General features: G+C 34.5%; 1 protein-coding gene across 1 annotated transcript in view; it reads right to left on the bottom strand.

Annotated features, from left to right (window-relative positions):
- Positions 1 to 27,295, bottom strand: part of LOC149560818 (uncharacterized) — a 155,592-nt gene that overhangs the window by 54,923 nt on the left and 73,374 nt on the right. The window contains exons 2-3 of the mRNA XM_089827689.1: positions 24,608 to 24,769; positions 18,719 to 18,786 (exon numbers count right to left, since the gene is read on the bottom strand). Coding sequence (XP_089683815.1) covers positions 18,719 to 18,786; positions 24,608 to 24,769 — 230 coding nt within the window. The remainder of the gene's footprint in view (positions 1 to 18,718; positions 18,787 to 24,607; positions 24,770 to 27,295) is intronic.

The raw sequence follows: 27,295 nt of genomic DNA, 5'->3' as shown, positions 1-27,295 counted from the left end.
TGGTTCCCACTTTTCATCATGAAGAAATTAGATGAAAAGTGGAAAAATCATCTTCTAGGGGCTTCATTCGAAGCCTCTTTTGCCAACCACCACAAGGGGCTTTGAACAAAGCCCCTAGAGCCAATAGGTGGTTGAAAAGTGGGCCAAGGGGGTTCATTTGAATCGCCCTTGGGGTCACCCAAATTAGCCCCTAGGAGGCTTCATTCATTCGAAGCCTCTCCAAGGGCTTCATTCGAAGGTCCCAAAATTGAAATTTTTATTAACTTACTAAAAATTTTTGTCAAATTTCTCCATTTTGAGGGCTTAAACAAGGGCTAAATAGGTCCATATTCAGATACTAAATATAGAAAATTGTTGTACTTTGAATAATATTTTCAATGACTATATTTTTAGTATATACTGTGTTTATCATGATGTTTTATTTTTAGTTTTATTAAATATAGGTTGTCTAGCCATTTCACAAATCTCAATTTGAAGCTTCCAAAAAAATAAAAAATGAGAGAATACAAAATTTCAAAAATTTGTCCATCAAAGGTATGTGTGTTACCTTTGTAGAAAACCAAGAAAAATTTTATTTCGATAAATACAAATCAATTATATTGATAAAGAAACAACCTATGTCCAAATTATCATTGGTGTCACTTTTCCACTAAATAAAATCTATAATTTATAATGAAATTGAACAAAAAAAACTAAACTTGCTAGATATTGATGTTACTATTCTAGCCTAGAAATAATTTTGTTATTATTATATTTTAAAAGAAGATATCTTGATCAAATGACCCATCACTCTTTGAAAATGCCTATTTTCATACAAACCACTTCTTAAAGGAGATGGAAAAATAGACTTCAAATGAATTTTTTTTAAAAATTAAATTTTTTTGTTAGAAATTAGAAAGAAAATTCAAAAAATCACTAGTTTACATCATCTTCAAATTCTTTATGGTTTTTTAGTAATACACATCTAAAAACAAAGTTTGTTTTAAAATATCTATTTAAGTGTCAAAGTTGGCCAAAAAGTGGGAATAATTAGTATGGCTTGACCTCGTGAGCTCCACTCCTACTTCTACAAAAGTCCTAAACTTTTTGTAGAATTCAAGATTTTCTTTTGAGGGAGTAACAATAGGAAACAAGCTTCTCAAGGATGTTGAGATCATATGGATCTCTTTGCATGGACTAGTAGAGCACGTTTGAACATAATATCAATCCTTGATTGGAGTAATATATGAGGGATGCCTCACAATAGACAAATCTCCTAATCTATTAAATAAGTTAAGTGGTATAGAGAGTGTGTTAACTTTAGCTAGTCTTCTTCTTGATAGTTTCTATTTTCACTGAGCCTAGTTTTCAAGATTTTATGGTGAAAATACTTAATTTTATTGTGATTGTTAGGGTTGTATTTTCTTGTTGTCTTTTTTAGAAAACCCTAGCAATTTTTCCCTAGTTTGATTATTTTATTGGTATCCCAAGTGGTTTCAGTGCCCTAGGTTTTCATTTTTGTCCTACATTGTAGAAATCCTTATGAGACTAGAGTCTAAGCCCTAGCCCTAGGTTTTATAAATGAGTGGTTTTTCATGTTGACTTATACATCGTCTCATTCAATGCTATGATAAGGGGGTTAGTGGAGTGTCGCAAGCAAGGGTTTTAGGTCTCCCAATCTTAAAATTTGTTTTCTCGATCATACAATTTCCTTTGTGTTGTATGATCATATCTCAACTTAATTGGTTTGTTGCAGCTTTCTCTAATGTTATGGTAAGGAAGGTCATCATGGTATTGGGAGCAGTGAAAATGGGCGCCACAATATTACAAAGCAATGTATATCGTAGGATCGTGAAAGATATAATGGATTGTTGTGATATTGCGAGAAGTCGGTGGTTGTAAGATTGTAAAGATGTCAAAGGTAAGCAATGATGATGATGTGTTGGCAGATAGGTGTCCAATTTTTCATTGGTCAAATTAGAGGTACGGAGACCAGGTGTGTGCTTAGTCAGGGTCAGTGGGACCAAGGAAAGTGTTATAATATTTTGAAGTAGCATATGATGATATCCGATGTTACAATGAATGGCTCATCGTAAGATTTCATGACAAAACAAAGTATGATCTGATGATACGATGGAGCTATGATCGTAAGATCACACATGAAATTTATAATAATTGAGATGATAAAGTGCAAAGGGTTAACTATTATCGAAGGATCATATGAGTTCTAAACGTAACCGATGATGTTACGAAATAGCAAGTGAGACCATGATCATAAGATTGTATGGTGGAAAGCAGTCAACTTACGATGCTGCAAAGCCATTTTTTGAGAGATTGTAGAGAAAGGAAAAGTCGGTGCCAATATTGTGACAATGAAGAGATCGTAAGATTGTAGAAGGGCTTTGTCATTGGTCCTGACTAGTCAACAAGGGTTTTTCAAGGGTTTTCATAACATCAAGAAACCATTTCTACAACAATAAGATGATATGAAGGGTATTTTCATCAGTTAGTGTCGGAGCATTTTAGGCCCTGCTTTGACATTAAAGTGTTAAGTCACTTTTCCAAGCTGGAATCAAATAGTAAACTTCTCGACCAATGAGAATTGAGTATAGTACAAAAAGTGCATAGTTGGGTAGTAATGGTGACGCTCCTCTGAGTTGACAAAATGAAGTTGATATTATGTTTTGAGCATGCTAAAATCAATGCAAAGTGAATGTTGATTTGTGTATATTAATTTGCAAAGATTTTCCAACTTCACAATTATAGTTTGTTATTTGCTAAAAGAGATTTTGAGCAGTTTCAGAGGTTTCAACACTCTCAAGATTGTTATTATAAGAGTTTTTGAAGATCAAATCAATTTCCATATCTTGTAATACATAAACACAATATAAAAATTTCTAACAAAGAAGTAGAAGAGATTCAAGTTTTAGATATGGGAACAACAAAACCTTCAACCTCTAAAGGGGGGAAAACCAAACAGAGGAAACCTAATAGGTTTGTAGAAGAGTGAATAAAATTGTTCCCTAGATCTTCCAATGCTAATGTTGCAGACGATCAAGCTTTTATCGATCCATATGCCCTCTATAGAGATGTTATATGGCCTGGTGTTACTAGTTTAGAACTTTTCAAATATTTCTATCATAACAGGGAGAAGAAGGTTCCTGTGTGCAACCCATGGAAAAAAAATCTTGCCAAGCTGATTTTCCCATAAGTTTTTAGAGATGTAGACTTAATTAAGGCTTTATTTTGATGCTATAATCCAGCCATGAAATCTTTCTACAGGAGAGATGGAACTATACTCTGCACTCTAGACCGAGAGTCATTTCTTGAGGCCTTTGGATTGGATGGAGCTATGGTTGAGCCTATGGATTTGAAAGACCTATAGAGGAAATTTGAGGCAAACACCAAGGCCTATACTAGGAAATCCATGCTACCACATATTCCCATGGATTTAAAGAATGTGAGAGATTACCCTAAGAAGGTGGAAAAGATGATGCCACTAGACAAATTTAAGAATTATTTTGTTAAAATTGTGTATGGTGTCCATAAGGTGGTTGGCAAGGATGGAACTGATATGGTATATGGAGTAGAATTCATAATTATAAGAGATGTACAAGACTCCTACCATGGTGAAGACTCCTACCATGGTGGGGAATATGACTATGTTAATCATATTTTGGAGGTTATGAAAGAAAACATTGCCAGAGCTTAGAGTGGAGATTTAAAGGATTTTACTTTCTTTCATTATTCTCTATTGATGCACTTAATCCTTTATAGAAATATAGGATATACCATCTCTGACTTCATTGACCATACTTCTGATGCAAATGGACCTCTACTAGTGCAGCTGTGGACATGGGTATGGGATAGCAATCATCATTTTTCTGATTCTATTTCATTTTTCAATAATTTTAGTGTTGTAATTATGAAAATGTTAGATCTGCGGTATTTTAGGGCACTAGATATTCTAAAAGGTCTTTTGAAACCAGCCCTACTTCTTAAAGCAAAGAGACTTGACCATAATTGGGGAGACATCTTTTTATTTCCCATTTTTTCTTTAATGAGAGTCTATGGTTGTCCTCAACCACTCCATATACTACCTAACTTTATCCCTCCTAGGTTAGGTATAATTGAATTTATCTGGCAATTGTTTATGGTCAATAGGGAATACTTGGGACCCAAAGTACATAAAGGGACATTTTTGTGTAGATGCTTTAGGATTGGTGATTTTACAATTGGCAAGGAGGCTTTGGATCAAATCCATTCTTTCCTCCATCATTATAATTTATCCACAAAATGTATGACCCTAATAATTAGATGAGGGTCACCCTTAAAGAGATGAGAAACTATGTACTACCAAGCACCAAGGAATTCCCTCATGAGGATATCATTCCAAATATAGTAGTAGAGGGTGAGGCAACTGACAAGCTAGCAAAACTTGATGATGTTTGAGGGGTGGAAAGGGAATTGAAAAGAGCAGATCCCCAATTCTTGGGATTTTACATGGATATCCCCTATCCACAAAGGATTAGGAAGATGGTTGTAGACCATGTTGAGATCATGGCTAAAATGCTAGAGGGCCCAATAGGAGAAGAAGACAGGGTCTTCCCTGATAGCCCTAAACCTGATGTAACCTTTGAAATAGAAGAAAATGATGTACCTCAGACATCATGGATGGAAAAAGGAAACAAAAGACAAAAGATTGTCCATATCCCTCTTGAAGTAAAGTAGAGGAAATTACATTTTTTTCCAGGGAATAGTCAGTACTTTGCTGACTTAAGACAAAATTATTTAGAAAATAGAATAAATGAAGTAGAAAACACTCTCACAGACTTGGAATTAACAGCAACAAGGCTAGATGATAGGATCATCCAAGCTCAACAATTCTTAGAGGATGATGAGTTCATCAAGTCCATTTAATTCAAGAGCTTCCTATATAAAATAAAATAGAGTGAACTTGTGTTGAAGATGAAGCCTGGAGAGTCTAATGAGAAAAATATGGAACTTATTGAGAAGCTGCAGGCCTATGACCCTTAGAGTGAAGTAATGACTCTAGAGGAGGCCAAAGATTTAGTATAGAGAAGTGGTATGTATTGGTACCAAGATGGGATCTGGAGCAAGCATTTATGCTTGATTAGATAAGGATGCAGGAGAGTGTCATTTCATATGAGGCAATTGGTGCAGATGGATTGAAGAGAGGGAATGGTTTCAACATTGATACCAAATCCTTCGTAGTATGGAGTATGGATCCTTCCTCAAATAAGCCTAAGTTAATGGATGTGCAGAGCACAAAGTAGGGTAATATGATCGTATGGACTCTACAAGGTACCTCTAGCACAAAGATTTCTAAAGCATTGAAACATTCTTCATTTATGAATGAATCCAAGGTAGAGGAGATGGAGACCAGATTATCTAAATCCATACATGATTATATTGATGTTAGGAAGCTCTATGAAGATGAGCTTAGAAGCAACCATATATATAAAGAGAGAATTGTAGAGTTTGAGGCCAAAATTCAAGCATTGGAAAATGAAGTTGCATCTCTTAGAGAGAAACTTACACAGGTAGAGCAAACAATTGTTGCAGAAAAAAGGGAGGAATTTGTAAGTCAACAATAGCCAACTAAAGATACAAAGGCTTTGATACAAATAGAGGAGGTGGAAGAAGAGATATTAGAACCAAGAAGAATGAGCATTGATGCTCCATCTACTCAGCAGGGAGTTGATATAAGCACAATTGTCCTTAAAAATATGATGAGGCATAGGATTGAAGTGCTAAAAAGCATGTCTCAACAGGCTCATTATTTGTATGTTGCTTTACAAAGTGTTGAGCAGTTTTATAATGAAGCACTATCATGGCTATCACCCATATTTAATCTTGGGGGGCCATATATTCAATTTCTGGAGAGGCTTATTGTATTAATGGCTAAAAAGCCATATCTGCCTAACAAAATAATTACAGTGAAGGAGGGCCTAGAACTAGTAAAGGAATTGATGGGTTTCTTCACTAGAAAATTATAAATTCTAAAAGGAAAATTGAATGTTTTATCTCAGGGAATACAACCCTGCATACCATCAATTTTCGATACTACTAGCACAGTCATGGACTAGAAAGAGTGGTCAACTTCTTTTGATAATATTTTGACCCAAGTGGCTATAGTATCAATTTTTGAAGACATTTCAGATGCCCCATATAATAAATTGATTGATTCTCTTTTTAAGGCAAAAATAGATTAAAATAAGTTTATTGTTGAATCCAAAGCAGTCATGGATGCTAGGTGGACAAAAGGCTACTTAGGATTTGCAAGAGGTAAAAACTATAGAGTGGCCCACCAAAAGGGAAATATATGTATGGGAAGCATTAGGAGAAATTAAAACTCTACCAACAGGAAGTAGTTGAGATATTTTGCATACATGTCAGTAAAGGACAAGCAAGAGAAAAATCAAAGGCTCAACATAAATGTTCTTTTACTACCTCATCTACTTCTCTTTTTTTGATTGATATTTTGGAAGAATGTTCTATATACCTTTTTGTTCCCTTCTTCCAAAGTTTTTGTATCCAGTAACTTTTTGACATGTCCTCCTCTCATCTGTAGCTTATTGCATTCCTATATATGGATTTCCAAGATGAAGAGTAGAGGTCAGTTATCTGTAGAATTTTTCATGTGTCATGTATTATTTTGCACTCCATCCATTTTTTTCTATGGTTATGTGAATGAGTTTAGTAATTGCATATTTGAATATAAAAAGTGAATATTTGGGATTTATGCTTTGTCTCTGAGTTATATGAGTTTCTGTTAGCATCATTAAGATCTTAAGGAGGATTTTTCCTTAACTATCATTATCTTTAAAGTTTTGTCTCCTTTCTCATACATCTATAGTCTTGGGATTGAATGAACAAGCTTTATTTTGTTTAATGGAATTCACACAAGTTGTATATCTTTTACTAATTGTTGCTAATTCAAAGAATTGGGTAATTGCTTTTTGTAATGGGTAAGATTTAGGTTTTATGAAAAGGATGATAATCAGAATGAAACTTAAAGTTTAATATTGACAATTTTAATCACAAGTTGATTAAAAAGGTCCAAATCTATTAATCTTTGACCCTATATCCCAATGGATAAGACATTGGTCAATTTAAAATTTCAAGAGTACATTGTTGATTCACTTAGTTGCAAAACATCCATAACAAACAAATCAATTTACCTTTTTATGTATTGAAGAACTAAAAGTGTTGGTCATTTCTTATTTGTTGTTACTTTTTGGTTGTAATTAGTTACTGTTATTAGGAATTTTATCAGCAAATCATAGAAAAATATTAACCTTTTCTACTATATAGGATAGTCTTGTATAGAAAAATATTAGGCTAATAAGACTAATCCCTAGGGTTTTCTCACCTTGGTCCTACAAAACCTAAAGTGAAGTGAGTCCTAATGACTCTGTTAATGTTGGCCCAGAACCAAGATTTAGCCTAGCTGTAAATAAGATTTAGCTACTCCTTAGGCTTGCCCTTGTTCTTTGTTTCCTGGTATCAGGTTTTAAATCCACTTGATATGTTCCTTACCAGAAAGAACTCCAACACTCCCCATGCTAGATTTAATGAACAAACTTGTTAAGGAAGCCCATGATAGAACTATGTATATTCATTAGTATAGTGATTTACATAAAATGAAATGCATGGCTCTAGATGCTTTGTATTTAGATCCCACAATTCATACCATTTTTCTTCCAAGTCTGAGATAATTACAAATTTGCATCATGCTGAGAAATTTTTAGGATTCAAATAAAAAAATGAGTTATGTGTGTTTGTAAAAGAATGTCAAATACTAACTCATCAACCTAGTACAAACAAGAGAGATAGAGTATTACCAGTTAGAAAGGAATATTTTGACAGGACTGTTAAATCTATTAGTGAAAATGTGAAGTCTATTTCCTACCAACTTTCAAGTGAGATTCATGAAATATTCCCTCAAGAATAAATTCTTAAAACCATGGTGTGTGTTTCTCAATTTTGGAAATAGTTTAGAGATACTCCAAATGATGCAAAGTGTTAATCTCATTATGGTTTTGACAAAGTAGTGACTTAGTCATTATCTAGCAAAGAACAGTGCAAGCTGAGTTCATAGTGTATGTTGAGTATAAGCCTCTAGACAATACATGTTGAGTAATATGATAGTTAGTGTCAAACACTAGTATATGTCGAGTAGTGAATGTGTGTCGAGTCACTTGAGTGTCAAGAAAATAGTGTGTGCCGAGTGATTTAGGTGTTGAGCAAGAGTAAGTTTCAAGCCATTCAAAAGTCAAGTATTAATATAAAGAGCATAGTGGTGATTGAGCATCAAAGTCTATTGATGTCAAGTTACTAGTCTTTCACATAGACATTTGTTATGGCACAAACCTCTATGTAAACCATTTTGGCCAACATGAACATGAATTTTCAATATTAAAAAATAAGGATCTAGTCATATTACAAATCCTTATGCCATTACATGTAGCCAATCAGATTAAGGGAAGAGTTAGGCAGCAATAAGGTTCAACCACAACTGTTGATTATGACTTAGCCCATCTCCATAATGCCTACTTAAAGAGGTACACACTAAGGGGGGGTATGCATGCGAAGAAGGATACAAAGAGGAGTATGAATGCAAAGGAGAGGAATGCTAAGAGAATAGAGAAAATGTCATGGTGGAAATGATGGCTAAGTTATGGAACTACAATGCAAAATTTGTTTAAGAAGAATGGAGATAAATAGTGAAAGGATAGAGAAGATAGATCTGATTAGGAGGATCAAGAGATAACCATTTAAGATGAGATATGAGATCAAGAAGCAAGGTGCTAACCGAAGGATCAGGTGCTTAATCATTTTAATAGGTGATACAGAGTAAATCTCTTAACAAAGTAGTCCTAACAAGATTTTGTAAATCTCCTAATAGAGTGCTTACTTGTGAGTTTAAATCCTTTAATCAAGGTGAAACCTAAAAATCTTGTAAGTCTTTAAAAAGGAAAATCTTTCACAGGGGAGATCATAGTTCATGATCAAAACTTCGTAGCCATAATAGGCCACACTTTACAACTCTAGTATTGAAGATTTTTGGGTACTATCCCCACCCCAGTTTTACCTTCTCATTGGAGGGTTTCTAGGTGAATAGGAAGGAAATGGAAACCTCTTCTCAACCCTAATTTCCAAAAGGAATGATCCAAATTGATTAAATGCAAGAGAGTGCTCAATGTAGAAATGGATCAAGCAATGGAGACAAAGGGTGAAAAGAAGCTCAATTAGTGTTCTTCCTATTCATAGGGGAAATATGTGCCTAAATCCCAAAATAGATAAAAGACAAATACTCACCTTGAAGTAGGAAAATTTTGATTTCTAATGTGTGTATTTAGTTTCAGAGAATTATGCAACATGTTCTACACTAGAAATGTCAAGACGGAGAAAACCCAAAAATCTTTTTACTTTTTGAAGGGAGGTAGACCTTGACCTTGTTGGCATGGTAAAATTGTGCCTTAGAAAGTCATCCTTGACCTTTTTTGCTGTGATGAAGATCTCATTCGTGGATCTCAAAAGTTCAATGAAAAAGGGTATCAAAATCTTCTCTTCAATTCATTGTTCCACACTTGTATCTACAAGAAAATTTGTTTTGTTTGTTGGATGTGGGGTTTGCCTTAGTCAAACCCTAGTTTGGAATTAAACTTGAAATATAGTTGAAATAATTTAAGCATAAAAAAAGTAAATAGAACTATTCACCTTGCTTATGTGGAAATCCTTGTAGAAGATTTGAATTCTTGGATCCACAAGCATGGATGCTCGAAATATATGTAGAAATGTTTGTAGGATGTCTCAAATAAATGTTGTTATATCTTCAACACCAATCTTGAATGTATCTTTGCATAGAATAATTCTTGGATGAATATGGATAGAGAAATCTTCAACAAGAGGGCTCCAAAGAGATTGAATTCTTTAATGGCTAAAAATAGATCTCTTTGATGAATTGGATGCTTGAACACTTGAATGCTTGAATGATTGAATGCATGAGATAGTGTATAATAAATTTTCTCATAAGAAGGTTATGATAGCTTACATATGTAGATAATAGCTTGATATGCTCATAGAATAATGGATGTCAAAATGAGGGAAGAAGGCTTCCTTATATAGTGATCTAGGGCACTAACTCCTAGAGAAGGATGACATAGGAGAATTAAATCTCATTTAACCATAACCCCTAAGAATAGACCTAGATTAAAAGTCATTTAAAGGTGTAACATTCTAAAACCTAAAATAATCGACTCAGGAGTAGGAAAAGAAAATTTTTGAAGCCCAAGAACCCAAAAACTTTTGTAAATTGAAAATAGGACCTAGGGTCAAGGACGAGGTTGACCCTGGCCTAGGTCAAGGTCAAGGTCATCCTTGACCTAGGTTAGGGTTGAGGTTGACCTTGACCCAGAAGGTGGTCCTTGACCTAGAGGCCAAAGTCCTCAGTTTCATAGTGCAGTTTGTTAGAAATAGGCTAGAAATAGAGAGGGATAAGCAAAATAGGGGGAAAATAGCCAGATACATGCATAGACCCATTCAAGGTACTTAACATGACCCCAAACCACTTACTCAAAGGGATAAACACTCTTAACATGGAAGTGCTTCTATTTTAAGATGATGTATTAAGCCTCCATTTTAGCAAGAGTATGGAATCGATGCAAACTCTTGGTAAAGTAGATCGTAAAAAAAATATAATCTTATTAAAATCAAAGGGAAAAAGAAATCCTCAAGTCCCCAAAGACTCAAGTCTTTGTCAACTCCAAGATCACAATAAGAGAGACATCTCTAGAAAAGAGGAAAAATTAAAAAGAGTGTGATTATCTCGCCCAATAAGAACTTATGTCTCATTATGAACCACATAAAGAAACTGCACAACTAAAAGGATGGAATTGAACCACCTAGTGAATGTGGCTACTCACTAGTCAACCCATCAAGGATTTAGCCTCAAGAATATTCTATTCTATAAGAGTAAAACCAAAAAAGATCCAATATTAAGGACACCTTTGACCTTAAGGGATCAACAATTTTTGAAACTAGAGGGATCAAGAGATCCTAAAATATAAATCCATACTTTAAGGATTAGTCACTAATCCAAAAAGGGAGAAAAAGTATCTTGAAAAATAATATTTATGTATTAAAAAATGCGTGTGTGCAATAAGTGAGTAGAATGTATGCCCCCATATTAAAGTCATTGTTAACACTTTAATAGGAGCAATGGCTTTAACAAAAACATAAATAACTCCACTGATTACATTTCCTACTACAAAATGCTCCTAGATGAAGACAAATCAAGGGAAATAGCACATAAACATACAAAAAACATAGAAGGGATCTACCTACTATGGGGTTAGTATGATCATAAGGTAATATATATAACATTATTGCAAATGAATTGACATCATTCCCCAAAGAAAGTAGAACTATAATCACAAAGGAGGAAAGATTACATAAGAGATACAAAGGAGAATCTTTTCAGACCATGACCTAGACCAAAAAGATTCAATGCTACCAAGCCACAGATCTAAGTGGATTACACAAGAAAACATGTATGAACAATAGCACAATTACAAAATAACATGAAATAACATATGGAAGAATAGAGATACATATAGAGGAATAATACAAAAGGTTCTATTCTTTTATCACTTTGTACCAATGAAGCAACAAAAATCATTTAATAGAATCTAACAAAATTTAAACACATCATGAGAGAAACAAAATACAAAAAACACACACACAAAAAAAGCTACCATAAAGGAAAATCTAATTAAGCATGTCACCTACTCTCCCCATCTCATTGTATACCATTTAGGGAAGGTGGGTAACTTGCAAGAGAGACTATATCCAACATAGTAGGAATGATAACCAATTCCAAACAAGGATCCTCTTGAGAATCACAATGTTCAATACTAGATGTAAGTGTGAATTGTAAGGAAAGCATATTAGGTAAAACAACATCAATGCCAATAGTTTCATATTCATCATTAACATCATCAGTATCATCAAGCGTATCTTCTTCATCTAAATTAATCAAAATAGGATCTAAGACACGAATAGAATAATTAGAATCATGCAACTTAACATCATTATTAGTAACAACTTCTTCTTCTAACATATCATGCATAGTTTTATCCAAAGAAGGCAAAGATTTATGAGCTTTAGCTTGAGCACAATGCTTCTTACGATGTTCGTTAGTATATTGATTACATTTTTCCTTACTTGAAATGTGTTGAGAACTAGGAGGAACAACTATAGGATCCTTCATATGTTCTTTAGAAGGATTAAGAGAATTATCAGCAGACTGACAAGCAACAGGGGGTGCTTGATTAACATATGCAGAAGCCATAGATAAAAGAGGTATGGAAGGTGAAGGCAAAAGACCATGGTTAAGATCCCTAGGAGGTAAACTTAACTCAAGAATCTTACTATGCTTATAGGCTTGATATGAATGGAAAAGATAATTAGGTCAAGAAAGACATGAATTAGGTAGAGAAGGCCAAAATAAGTCAATGGTAGCAACATCCTTGGGCCTAAAATTATGATATAAACTATGATTAACCATCTTCACTTCATCATCATAAAAAAACTAAAGATATTTATGAATAGATGAAGCAACAACATGCATGGCATTTAACCATGGTAAAGCAAGCTTAACTTGATATTGATCAGAAGTATGAACAACAACAAAGGTAGTGTTCAAAATTTTTCCACAAAGTTCAACCAGTAAATTAATAGAACCAAATGATGGATAAAGAAAACCATTACAAGTTTGAATCCACACATCCGATGTATCATAAAAATCATGTTGAAAACCTTTCATAAAAATATTTTCTTCTGTAATAATATTGACTAAGGAGGTAGAATCAACAAGACAACCACAAGTGGGTGTCTCAAAAATCTTAGAATAAATGTAAAGGGGACCATCAGGAGCTTTAATAATCTCAGAATCATCAAAGGTAATCAAAAGTTTATGAGGTCATTTTTGCTTAGGTTGTTGTCAAAGTTTTGGTTGAGGCTTTAATTTTTAGGTTTCAGATGAGGTAACGCTAAAACTTGAGATTGAAGTGGAAGTTGAGGTTGAGGTGGAGATACAGATTGAACCACATGCTCCACTTGATTAACAATATGAGTAAGATCATCAATATTTGAATCATACACAATATCCATAGGAGATGGTTGAGCAATAGTATTAGTATCATGTGTAGGTAAAGGATTCATATAGATTTACAAGTTTTGATTAGGAGGAGAATTTTTTTTATTCCTAGTACTATCAAAATTATCAACAGATAAAGCATTAGAATCAATGAAGTCCCGAACCTTATGTTTTAAAGAATAACACTTCTTAGTATCATGACCATTCTGGTGATGATATTGACAAAATGCTTTCAGAACAAAAGATTTAGCCACCATTATAGTAGGTAAAAGAGGATGAATAGGAGGTAAAGTAATCATATTAGTAATTGACAACCTATTCATAATAGAATGTAAATATTTAGAGAGAGGAGTAAATGTATGATTCAATCGAAAAGCAGTAGATGCATAAGTGATATTATGAGATGCAACATCAACTTGATCAACAACTGCATTTTCTTGTTTATTTATCTTGACATAGTTGTTAAATTTTTGAACTTTATTTGGATTAGGAGAAGCATCACTTTTATCAACAAGAATAGGAGCCATTAGAGTGGTGCTCTCAAATTGAATCTCTTGTAATTGATAATGATGAAGCACTACACAAAGTTATTGAAAAGCAGTAAATTCAATAAGCATAATCTTATCTCTAATATAATTTTTCACATTTGAAATAAAAATATGTTGAATATCAATATTAGAAACAAGATAGGAAATCTTAGCATGTAAATGCTTAAGTCTAGCAATAAATTCAGTCAAATTTTCCTTAGAATTTTGTTTACAAAGAATCAAATCAGTCAAAGACACTTACTGGTCAATGTTGTTTTGAAATTATTGAATAAAAGCATTAGCAAGTTGAGGAAATGAATGAATAGAATAAGGAGTCAAATAATAAAACCATTGTAAAGCTTTGTCATGAAAAGTTTGAGCAAATAGTTTAGCTAAAATCCTATGATCATGAGCATAATCACTACAAAGGATTTGAAATGTTTTAACATGATGAACATGATCTCCCTTACCATTATAATTCTCAAGATGAGGCATATTCGCTTGTTGAGGAACAAGAGTATGAAAATATACTAAGACAAAGGACTTCCCATGTCACAAGTAGGGATACTAAAATTGTTTTGAGTCAAGGATACAAGTTGTTGTTGTAAAAAGGACACAATTTGAGCCAAACTGATAATTGTACAATCATGAGAAGAAGTAGGAGGAATAATAACATTAGAAACACTAGGTAAAGTGTAAAAAGCTATAGGAATAGAAGAAACAACTGGAGAAACACTAAAAACTAAATTTGGCATAGGAGTAGAATATGTAAAAGGAACATTATGATAAGAAGGATGTGAAATAGGAAGGGACATAGGAGGAATACTCATAGGAATAGAGGGAACCATCATAGTCACCAAAGAAGGACTATAAGTAGGAACACCAGGGAAAGGAATAGAATAAGGTTATACACTAGTGACAAGAGGAAACAACCCTAAATCTTGAGCTTCTTGAGGTAAAGGTTTAATATTGGAATGCACAAGGTGAGTAATACCATGTAAGAGATTAACACCTTGGTCACTATCACAAATAAATTTCTTAAGAGCCTCTATAGCTTGAATAGAATCTTGATTATGGTTTTCTTGAAGAAGCTAATTATCCATTTTATCAAGTTCCATTGAAAGTTTTTGGACTTGTTTAGGAGGAACTCTTAAAGCATTATCCTCATCATGATATGAGTGAAAAGAGTTGTGCTCCATAAGAGGATGAGAATCAGAAAGAATCAAAGTTTCATCCAGAATCCTACAGAAAGGAGAAGAAGACTTAGGCTCAGAGGTACCCATAAGTCTATGATTGTGTCTAACCCTAAGATTAGAAGTAGGACTAGAAGTAATAAAGCTCATAAAAAAATGAAATGTAAATGAAATAAACTAAGAAAACATAGATATTTTTGTATTTTGAAGGAAATTTTGCAATTTTTTTTTTAAAAATTTAAAGTGCAAGAGCATAAACTAAATCAATAAAATGAAAGGAAATATAACACCATAAAGCACAATAGGGAATCTAATTCCACAAAATAAAAGAGGGTAAGCATGTCGAGTTCAAAAAATTAAATAGGAAGGAAATGGAAACCTATTCTCAACCTTAATTTCCAAAAGGAATGATCCAAATTGATTAAACACAAGAGAGTGTTCAATGCAGAAATAGATCAAGCAATGGGGAAAAAGGGTGAAAAAAAGCTCAATTAGTGTTCTTCCTATTCATAGGGGAAATATGTGCCTAATTCCTAAAATAGATAAAAGGCAAATACTCACCTTGAAGTAGAAAAATGCTGAATTCTAATGTATGTATTCAATTTCAGAGAATTCTATAACTGGTACTAGACTGGAAATGTTGAGACAGAGAAAACCTAGATATATTTTTTTCTTTTTGAAGGGAGGTCAACCTTGATCCTATTGGTGGGCTACAATTGTGCCCCACAAATTCATCCTTGACCTTTCATGCTCTGATAAAAATTTGTTCGTAAATCTCAAAAGTTCGACAAAAAAGGGTATCTGAATCTACTCTTCAATTCACTGTTTCACACATGTATCTACAAGAAAAATAGTTTTGTTTGTTGGATGGGTGGTTTTCCTTAGTCAAGCCCTAGTTTGGAATTAAAATTGAAATATAATTGAAACAATGTATGCATAAAGAAAGTAAATGGAACTATTCACCTTGCTTACGTGGAATCCTTGCGGAGGATTCAAATCCTTGGATCCACAAGTATGAATGCTCCAAATATATGTAGAAATGCATGTAAGATGTCTCAAATCAATCTCTTTAGATCTTCAACATGAATCTTGAATGTATCTTTACATAGAAGAAGGCTTGTATGAATATGGATAGAGAAATCTTCAACAAGAGGGCTCCAAAGAGATTGAATTCTTCAATGTCTAACAATGGATCTTCTTAATGAATTGGATGCTTGAATGCATGAGATAGTGTATAATAACTTTTCTCATAAGAAAGTGATGATAGCTTATAGATTTAGATAACAGCTTGATGTGCTAATAGAATAATGGATGTCAAAATGAGGGAAGAAGGCTTCCTTATATAGTGATCTAGGGCACTAACTCCTAAAGAAAGACAACATAGGATAATTAAATCCCATTTAACCTTAAACCCTAAGAATAGACTTGGATCAAATTTCATTTAAAGGTTTACCATTGTGAAACGAAAGAATTAACCTAGAATTTCACTAATTTTGGTAGCATTTTTTAAAAATATGAAAGTAAATACCACATATAACTTATACACAATAACAGAAGCAATAGCAATGTCCATCTCAAAGTAAACATAACAGATTAAATTCTTTAAGGATCCCTTAACGTTGAATTACATCTAAATCAACTAACATTATTGAATCCATCTAATACAACCACATGAAATAATAATGATAAGTCCGATGTTTATACATTACATTTCTAAATGCTCAATCATCCACTGTACATGTCACAGGGTATGAAAATCTTAAAAGAATATACATATGTGAAATAAGGTACACCATCCTATTCTAATCCATGATACATCAAAGTAAAGATAATCACATGATACACTTGATAAATCATCATAGAAGATATATACATCCATCATAAAGATCAAACATAATAAACTAAGTGCACAGTTCCTCCCAACCTTTAATAGCATCATTAGACCATCGAGGGCCCTAGCCATCCCTCCGTGCATAACATTCCAAATCATCGAGGAGATCATCGGTATTAACATAATAGGAATGTCACTCCTAACATATACTACATCATATGTAGAAAGTAATCTAACACGCAAATAAAAGCATAAGATAACATAATCTAACATATGCTAATCATCAGTGAAAGGATACATATCCACCATCATGAAGGACACATCAGCCACGATGTCTCAATGGATCTCAAATGATACGAGTGGAAAAACACTACCACTCGACTGCGTGGTACCTAAGTGGTCCACTCCCACCGTGCTGAGGAGATAATCTCAAGTCCCAAACAGGATATCAAAATCACAAAGCATAAGAATACTCTCTAAGTCTCGGAACCTAGAAGTATACTAACTCAAGGGTTTCAACACAAAATTGACATCTAATTCCTAGAGGCACACAAAGACATGTAGGAACCTATTATGCAAGCGCGAAAGTGTCATCGCATATATCATGTAGAAGTTACCCTGGCAGTTAGCTAAACTCAATGGGTCCCTACTGATCCTCATGCGACCACTAGTATCCTTTCATATTGACAAGGCATACTATGGAATGCAAGGTTGTAACCATGTGTTCTCTCTACTTTCATCCTAGTCTGTACAAGCACTCAAGGCATGGGCGAGAACAAAACAATTATCTTTTAGGTTCATTTAGTTAGTATTAGGTGTGAATGTTTTCACTTATTAATCAACTTACAATGAGTTACCCTGGCAGCCTCTTAGGGCCCCGACCCCCATTGTAAGCCACTTCCTGACACTACAAGCAGATAACCTACCCTAAGCTCATGGAATCATAAATCTCAAAATCATAAAAGATAATCCATAATAAGAACATCAAGGCATCAAATCTCCATGAGAAAACATCCATAGAAAATCATGACCACAACAGCTCCCTATTGGCAATTGAAGCATCACTAATAATCAAAGTATCCATTGGTTCTCAATAACCAAAATATATCTCAAATCATACCAATTGAAGACTCCAAAATGGTTGAGTCAAAACATGTCACAACATGACATCATAAAATAACATTTCAGTCCCATCACGGCGACTAGAAAATAAACCAAGGATAACTGATCGATGACTCAAAAATAATTAGGTCAAATGTCTCATACATAAGAATTTCAGCTATAACCATCAGTAATTACAAACATTACATAGAGAATTCCATCACATAACCATGGCTGGGTTAATAAAGATCAAAAATAAAACATCATCACGATATCACAATCATAACCCCCAAGCCTCTGGTAGACGTCTTATAACTAGTCAACACTAGTCAACCCAAAACCCAAAACAAATAGCATAAAGAATACATAATGCAAGTACATGTTTTGGTTTTGCTAAAAATTACATCTTTGAATTAAATGCAAAGGTCTCAGTTTACGTTTCAAATTTTAGATAATGAATGGAGGAACATTTTGTATGTTTTTCCTAGCCCATGTAATTGTTTGATAGATAAAAGTCTCTCCCTAAAACCCTTAGAATCAATTTTCTAATTATATTGTTTATATAAATATTGTTCAAAATTGACTCCTATGGAGTTCCAAAATCAATTATCAATTCAATAAATTGCATAATTAAAACTTTGATTTAACCTTAATTAAACTAAGTTTAATTAAGCTAACTTATAATATTTGACAAATTATCATTTATCTTTTAAAAGAATGACCTTTTAAATATAATAATAATTGTTCATAACCATATATACATATATACTTTTATATATATATATATATATATATATATATATATAATACCAACATTTATAAAAAATCGAAAACAAATCACAAAATGCGTTTTAACAAAGTCGAAACCGCATATAATAAAAATGCCACTGCACAGTGGTACCGTGCGGGCCTGCTGTCGCAGTCCTACAACAGTGCTCGGAAAGCTTGTGGCAGCAGTGCCGCCGGCCACTGCCACAGTGCAGAGGTGGGGGTACGGGCTCAGCCCTCCCCACCCACATGCAATGTGCGAATCATTTTTTTTTAATAAATTTTTTTTTTAAACATTTTCTTTAAAAACGTAAATCGCGATGCAATTTTATAAATTCCCTCGTTGCAATATATGTCATTCAACTTTTTCAATTAAATATATATATATATATGTATACATACATACATACATATATATGTATGTATGTATGTATGTATGTATGTATGTATGTATGTATGTATGTATACATACATACATACATATATATATATATATATATACATATATATATGTATGTATGTATGTATGTATACATACATACATACATACATACATACATACATACATATATATATACATACATATATATATATGTATGTATGTATGTATACATACATACATACATATATATATATATATATATATATGTATGTATGTATGTATGTATACGTAATATTTATGTATACATACATACATACATACACACACACACACACACACACACACACACACATATATATATATATATATATATATATATATATATATAAGTATGTATGTATACATATATATACATACACACACACACACACATATATATACATATATATATGTATATGTATACATATATATACATATATATACATATGTATACACATATATGTATATATATGTATATATATGTACATATATGTATATATATGTATACATATGTATGTATATATATGTATACATATGTATGTATATATATGTATACATATATATACATACATATGTATACATATATAGATATAAATGTATATGTGTATAAATAAATATATATGCAGAGTTTTATCAAATATCACAACATATATATATATATTTGCAGATTTAAAAATATGAACATGTATATTTTACAATGAACATATGCACAATGTATTTAAAAGTTTCAATTTTCAGAATTTTCCTATAAACTATTTGATCTCTAAATTTACCCAATAATTCATCTAATGGATTTGGCTATAAATTTACATCCTAGCCTTGTAATCTCCTCAGATCTATGCATATAAGGTTTCTCAAATAAATTTTTACTACCCGTATTGAGAATGCATACAACCAAAATAGGAAAATCCTCAAAAAACATATGGAAGACACGAAGTAGATAGGAAGTGCAAGATGTGGAAATAGCATAAGCAAAATTACAAGAGTCTACCCGAATTCTGATGCTAATTTGCTCTTCCTTAGAAAACTCGTAGAGCAAGCTCCTCTCTTCTCCAAAGTTCTCAAGTCCTCCAATGCTCCAAAACGCTCTCCGAATGCTATCCCTAAGCTTCTTGGAATGCTTGAATATAAAGAGCTCTCAGGAAGCACCTAGAATGTCTTTAGAAACAACTAGAAGGTGTCACCAGCTAAGCATGTGTCTTTTCCAACCTTCTAGATGAGTCATAAGGTTGTAGACACCATGTGCTTAATTGGTGCATTAATCCCCGTGTTGTTGACATATGAGAAATAAAAAGGTGCGTTAACTCCTAGGCAAGCTTATAACTCTAATTTAATTTTTTTATAACTTTCATTTTAATTTTTATAACTTTAATTATTATCATTTATTTATTACTTTTATTATTATTAATTTTTTTTAATTTCTAATTTTCTTTTATTTAATTCTTTTTCCTCAATTAATTCTCATTTAATTAATTATAATTAAAATATCAAAGATCATAATATTATATTAATTTTCTCCAAATAATTAATTTATTAATTAAATCTATTTATTAAGACTTAATTAATAAAAAATTCACCATAGACCTCCAAGATAAAATATGAAAACCCATCATAGAACAATTCATTCAAAATCAGTCTAAAGGGTTAAAAATCATGAAATATGTCATTTGACACATTCGGTGGGTAAAATATCTAGATACTTGTCCTACCTCACTAGGACAAATGGTTCAAGGGTTTGGGATTTGGACTTGAGAATTTATCTCCCTTCTCTTATCATTGAGATAGTGTAATAGGGTATGCTCATCCTGGCAATTCAGAGAAGTCGATACCCAGTACCTGCAACCTGCATAGAAAACCATGCACGTACATACAATATATATAATGCTAAGCTAAATAGGCAATGACAGGAAGTGGTACATCATGTAGATCTCAACTAGCAGGTGACTATGACTCCCTTCCTTAACCACATCAGAAATGTCATACGATAAGAACAAACACGCACACCATACACATGCAAGTATGGGGTAAGTATCCATAATAAAACACATGAGATAATAAACCATCTAAATAATCATCCTCAATAACTAAAAGCAATGTAATGATCATCATGCGTGGATGAAATCTAAAGTCTAAATGATCTCATCATATACCAACTGAATCCATAACATAATATCTGATAGTCTCAAAACAATACCACTAATCCATAAAACTAGTCTAACATAGTTCGATAATAATAACAACAATATGTTTAGAAAGATGTGAACGAGGGCAGGCACTACATCCACCCCCCCTTGGGTTAGGCTTACTCTTGGAAGCCTACAAACAAGTAGGGATATAACTCCCGTAATCTAGCTGCATCCTCCCAAGTAGCTGAAGAATCATCAGTAGGGTCCCATTGGACCCTTACCTGCTCGATGGTTCGACCCTTGAGGGTCAACTCTTGCTGCTCCAAAATACGAACTGGCTCCAAAGCCAGCTTCCCGTCCTCTACCTGCAATGCATTCCAATCAAGAACATGTACAACATCAGGGATATACTGCCTAAGTACTGAAACATGGAAAACATCGTGAATGCGAGCTAGGTTGGGCGATAGAGCAAGGCGGTAAGCAACCAGACCAATCCTCTCTAGAATCTCAAATGGTCCCACAAAGCAAGGTGCTAGCTTAGAACCCTTTCCGTATTAGATCAAAATCTTTCACGGATGCACTCTCAAGAAAACCTTATCTCCCACAGCAAACTGCTTATCTGTCCTATGTGCATCATCATACTTTTTCTGCCTATCCTGTGCTGTAGTCAAGTGCTCATGGATACACACTACCTGTTGCTCCATATCACGAAGCATCTCAGGACCTAATAGGATGCGATCCTCAAGGCTATCCCAACTCAATGGTGTATGACAAGGATGTCCATATAATGCCTGAAATGGTGCCATGCTAATAGAACTGTGATACCTGTTGTTGTAAGCAAACTCCACTAGGTAGAGATAGTCCTCCCAATGTGTCTACCTATCCATCACATACATCCGTAACATATCCTCCAAAACTTGATTCACCCTCTTTGTCTGACCATCTATCTCTGGATGATATGCCGAACTAAAATTTAATTGCACTCCAAGCTCGTACTGTAGCAATGTCTAGAATGCGGATGTGAATACAAGATCCCTATCAGAAATGATCTTTCGAGGAATACCATGTAATCTCACAATGTCACGCATGAAGACATTAGCTACAGAAACTGTTGTGTAGGAAGACCTGATTGATGAAAAATGTGCCACCTTAGTCAATTGATCAATGGTGACCATGATAACATCATGACGACGAACAGTCATAGGTAATCCTACTATGAAATCCATGGAGATGATATCCCACTTCCATGAAGGAATGAGATTTGGCTGCAAAAGTCTAGCCAGGTGCTGGTGTTCTGCCTTAACTCTCTGACACTCAAGACACCTAGCCACAAAATCAGCAATGTCTCGCTTCATCCCAGACCAAAAGAACAAATGTCTCAAATCAGCATGCATCTTCTTGACACCTGGATGTGCTGAGTAAGGTGTATGATGGACTTCTGCTAGAATCAAGGTGCGAAGCTCATCTAATAATGGCACATAAATCCTCCCCAAATGTCTCAAAAGACCATCTGACTCTCAAACGTAGCCTAAAAACCTACCTTCCAAAGGTCTTCCTGAATCTATCTCTCTGCACACTTCTTGATACCAAGAATCTGTAGGAAATGCCTGAAGAATTTGACTCCTCAAATCCACACTAAGAGTCATAGATGATGTAACATGTCTCCTTTGACTCAAAGCATCTGCCACCACATTCTCCTTACCTTCAATGTACTTTACCTCAAAATCATGCTCGCATAAAAATTCCATCCATCATCTCTAGCAAACATTCAAATTAGGTTGAGTGAAAATGTACTGAAGACTGCGATGATCGCTATGTAGCTCAAATCTGTGCCCCAACAAGAAATGTCTCCACCTTGTCAAAGCATAAACTACAATTGCTAACTCAAGATCATGCGTTAGATAATTTAGCTCGCGATCCTTGAGCTTGCATGATTCATATGCAATCACCCGTCCATTCTACATCAAAACTACTCCAATCCCTTATAGGGAAGCATTTGTACACACCATGAAATCACCTTCTGAATCAGGTATTGCTAAGATCGGTGCAATGGTCAAAAGCTCCTTGAGCTTTTGAAATGCTTCCTTGCATTTCTCTGTCCATATAAACTTCTTTCCTTTCCTCTGAAGAGAAGTAATAGGATGTGCTATCCTAGAGAAGTTTTGGACAAATCTGCGATAATAACCAGCTAGGCTTATGAAACTATGAATCTCTGACACATTAGTTGGTGTAGGCCAATCTATTATTACCTGAATCTTTTTAGGATCCACTGAAATACCATCACCTGAAATGACATGCCCTAAATACTGAATCTCTGATTTGAAGAATTCACACTTAGTTGCATTGGCATAAAGTAGATTGTCTCTTAAACATTGTAAGACCAATCGTAGGTGTTCCTTATGCTCCTTTTGAGTCTTAGAATATATCAATATATCATCAAGAAACACAAGTACAAACCTATCCAGATAAGATCAGAACACTCCATTCATCAAACTCATGAAAACCAATGGAGCATTAGTCAACCCAAAAGGTACCACTATAAACTCATAATGCCCATAGCGAGTTCGAAAGGCGATCTTGTGAATATCAACTTCCTTAATGCAAAGCTGGTGGTATCCTAACTTAAGGTCAATCTTGGAGAATACTGTAGCTCCCTTGATCTGATCAAATAAGTCATCAATCCTAGGCAGAAGATACCTGTTCTTAATAGTCACCTTATTCAACTGTCTATAGTCAATACAAAGGCGCAAAGAACCGTCTGTCTTTTTCACAAAGAGCACTGGAGGTCCCCATGGTGATACACTAGGTTGAATGCTCCCTTTGGCCAGAAGTTCCACTAGCTAAAGACATAACTCACCCAATTCTTGTGTAGTCATACGATAAGGAGCTTTAGAGATAGGCTTCGCTCGAGGAATCAGATCAATACTAAAATCGATGTCCCTTTTCGGGGCATGCCTGGAATCTCACATGGAAAGACATCTGCGTACTCCTGTAAAAATTAAGTGATCTAAAGTCTTCCTTATAGGATCTTCCTCATCAAGATCATTTACCATAATAGAAAATATTTGACATCCCTTACGAAAACTCTGCTTCAATTGCATAGAAAAAATCATCCGTAGAGATATAGGCCTCGGTATCCCAACTAACTTCACATCATTCCCTTGGTCATCTTGGCACATAATAATCTTCTTCCTGCAATCTATACTGGCTCTATGAGATCCAAGCTAGTCCATGCCTAAAACCACATCATAGGAACCAAGGGGTATGACTTGAAGATCCACTGCAATATCAAAACCTCCTAACCTAAGCTCACACTTATGAACTATAGAACCTGTGGAGACCTTAATACCTAAGGCTAGTTCCACTTGCCAACCATATTCTTGCTTCACTGCATCCAGCTTACACTTAGAAACTATAGATGGTGAAATAAATGAATCTGTTGCTCTTGAATCAAACAATACTGAAAGAGATATACCTCGAATCGCACCTGTGATCTCAACCACTGTTCCCTGATGATTTGCCTGACGGTAATCTACTACTGCAAACACTCTATGAGCTCTATCTGCATCACCAACTATAGACTCTAAAGCTGTAAGCCTATGTCCTGAAAACTGAGGTGCTCGCCGTGGACATTGAGCTACATAATGTCCAATCTGTCCACATGAAAAAAAATTCTGTATTTCTTCCAGATCCTTTACCCATAGGTGGTACATTTGATTGTTAACAGTTGTTCCTGCTAACAAAAGACTGACTACTCTGAGCTGGCTGATTGGGTTGATTTTTTTTTATTGTGCTCAGCATTGTGGTTGTTCTTGGAGTTAGAACCTCTGCCACCACCTTGAGCTTGATAATTTGATCCCTTTTATTGTTGTGTTTGCTAAGACTGCTGCTGATACTGTTTCCCATTAGAAAAAGAAGGCTTCATGTTACCAACTAAATTGTAGTTGCATTTAGATCTTGATGCTGCTAGTGCTCCTACAAAACCTCCTTGACCAAGGTTGACACTTTGCTCAACAAGGATAGCTTGACGTACCGCATCCTTGAGGGTTTTTGGCTCAAATACCTTGACACCTCCAATTATATGGTTATTCAAACCCCTAATAAAGTGTTGTGTCAACTGAGCTAGATTTTAACTGAATCTTGAAAAAGACATGAGCTCATAAAACTTATGCTCATACTTGGTCACTGACATAGTGTACGGTCTGAGATTATGAAACTCATCAGCCCTTTGTTGTTTCCATTCCTCTGGTAGGAATCGTTTGCAGAAACTTTCTAAAAATAGTTTCCAAGTGACACTGCTCATATAAATTCCCAGCTTCTTCTCCTCAATTGTCCACCAAGTGGCCCCAAAATTCTCCAAATTGGTGATCACAAATCTTGCCTTAACATTGCTGTCAAAATCCTGCATGGCAAAAATCCTATCGAGAGAGATAAGCCATTGTTTGGCCACATAACTAGAACCTTTCCCATTGAAAGGCTTGACCTTGGATCTCGAAATATCCTTGATTTGAGTGGACACAATGGACCTCTGATGATCCTTCCAAGGGCTCCTAGACCTAGGTCTATACTCTTGTTCTGTCTGATGTGCTTTGGGCTGATCTTGAACAGGAGGTAGACGATCAAGAATAGTCTGCATCATCTATCTCAAATCAACCTCTTCAGACTCAGCTTGGTCCTCTCTACGGATCTCTTCCTACTGCTTATTAGCGTGCTCTCCTCTACTCTCTTTATGAGCAGATCCCCCATGGGCAGACTCATGGACATTAATAGCTCTGCCATGACCACGACCTCTACCACGGCCTCTACCATGGCCTCCAACAGAAGACCTAGTCCCAAATGCCATTCTACAATAGTACAAAGTACTATTACAATCAAGAAAACACATGTTTGCAATAGACTAAGTCCAATTTCAGTTTTGTCTATGTTTAGGTTTAAGTAAAATTTTCAGTTTTGAAAACTAAGTGTTGAAGTATGGAAAATATACAAGTAGCAGTTCAAGTTCTGTTTCAGTTCACCTAGTTTCAAGTTTTAAAAGATACACTTAAGAGTTCAAAGTTCTAGTTGTTCCAAAATACTTAGAGCTCCCAATGTAGAAACTCAGGCTCTGATACCAAATGTAATGCCCCGCCAAGGGATCCAAAGAATTAACCTAGAATTTCACTAAGTTTGGTAGCATTTTTTTATATATGAAAGTAAATACCACATATAACTTATACACAATAATAGAAGCAATAGCAATGTCCATCTAAAAGTAAACATAATAGATTACATTCTTTAAGGATCCCTTAATGTTGAATTACATCTAAATCAACTAACATTATTGAATCCATCTAATACAACAACCACATGAAATAACAATGACAAGTACGATGTTTATACATTACATTTTTAAATGCTTAATCATCCACTGTACATGTCATAGGGTATGAAAAGCTTAAAAGAATATACATATGTGAAATAAGGTACATCATCCTATTCTAATCTATTATACATCAAAGTAAAGATAATCACATGATACACTTGATACATCATCATAGAAGATATATACACCCATCATAAAGATCAAACATAATAAACTAAGTGCACGGTTCCTCCCAACCTTTAGTAGCATCATTAGACCATCGTAGGCCCTAGCCATCCCTCTGTGCATAACATTCCAAATCATCGAGGAGATCATCGGTATTAACATAATAGGAATGTCACTCCTAACATATACTACATCATATGCAGAAAGTAATCTAACATGCAAATAAAATTATAAGATAACATAATCTAACATATGCTAATCATCAGTGAAAGGATACATATCCACCATCATGAAGGATGCATCAACCATGATGTCTCAATGGATCTCAAATGATAAGAGTGGAAAAACACTACCAGTCGACCCCGTGGTACCTAAGTGGTCCACTCCCACCGTGCTGAGGAGATAATCTCAAGTCCCAAACAGGATATCAAAATCACAAAGCATAAGAATACTCTCTAAGTCTCAGAACCTAGAAGTATACTAACTCAAGGGTTTCAACACAAAAATGACATCTAATTCCCAGAGGCACACAAAGACATGTAGGAACCTACTATGCAAGCGAGAAAGTGTCATCGCATATTACCCTGGCAGTTAGCTAAACTCCATGGGTCCCTACTGATCCTCATGCGGCCACTA

This window comes from Cupressus sempervirens, chromosome 4, assembly GCF_028749045.1.
Source record: "Cupressus sempervirens isolate cs-2001-9-10 chromosome 4, ASM2874904v1, whole genome shotgun sequence".
NCBI lineage: Eukaryota > Viridiplantae > Streptophyta > Pinopsida > Cupressales > Cupressaceae > Cupressus > Cupressus sempervirens.
This window is presented reverse-complemented; position numbering and strand designations above follow the sequence as displayed.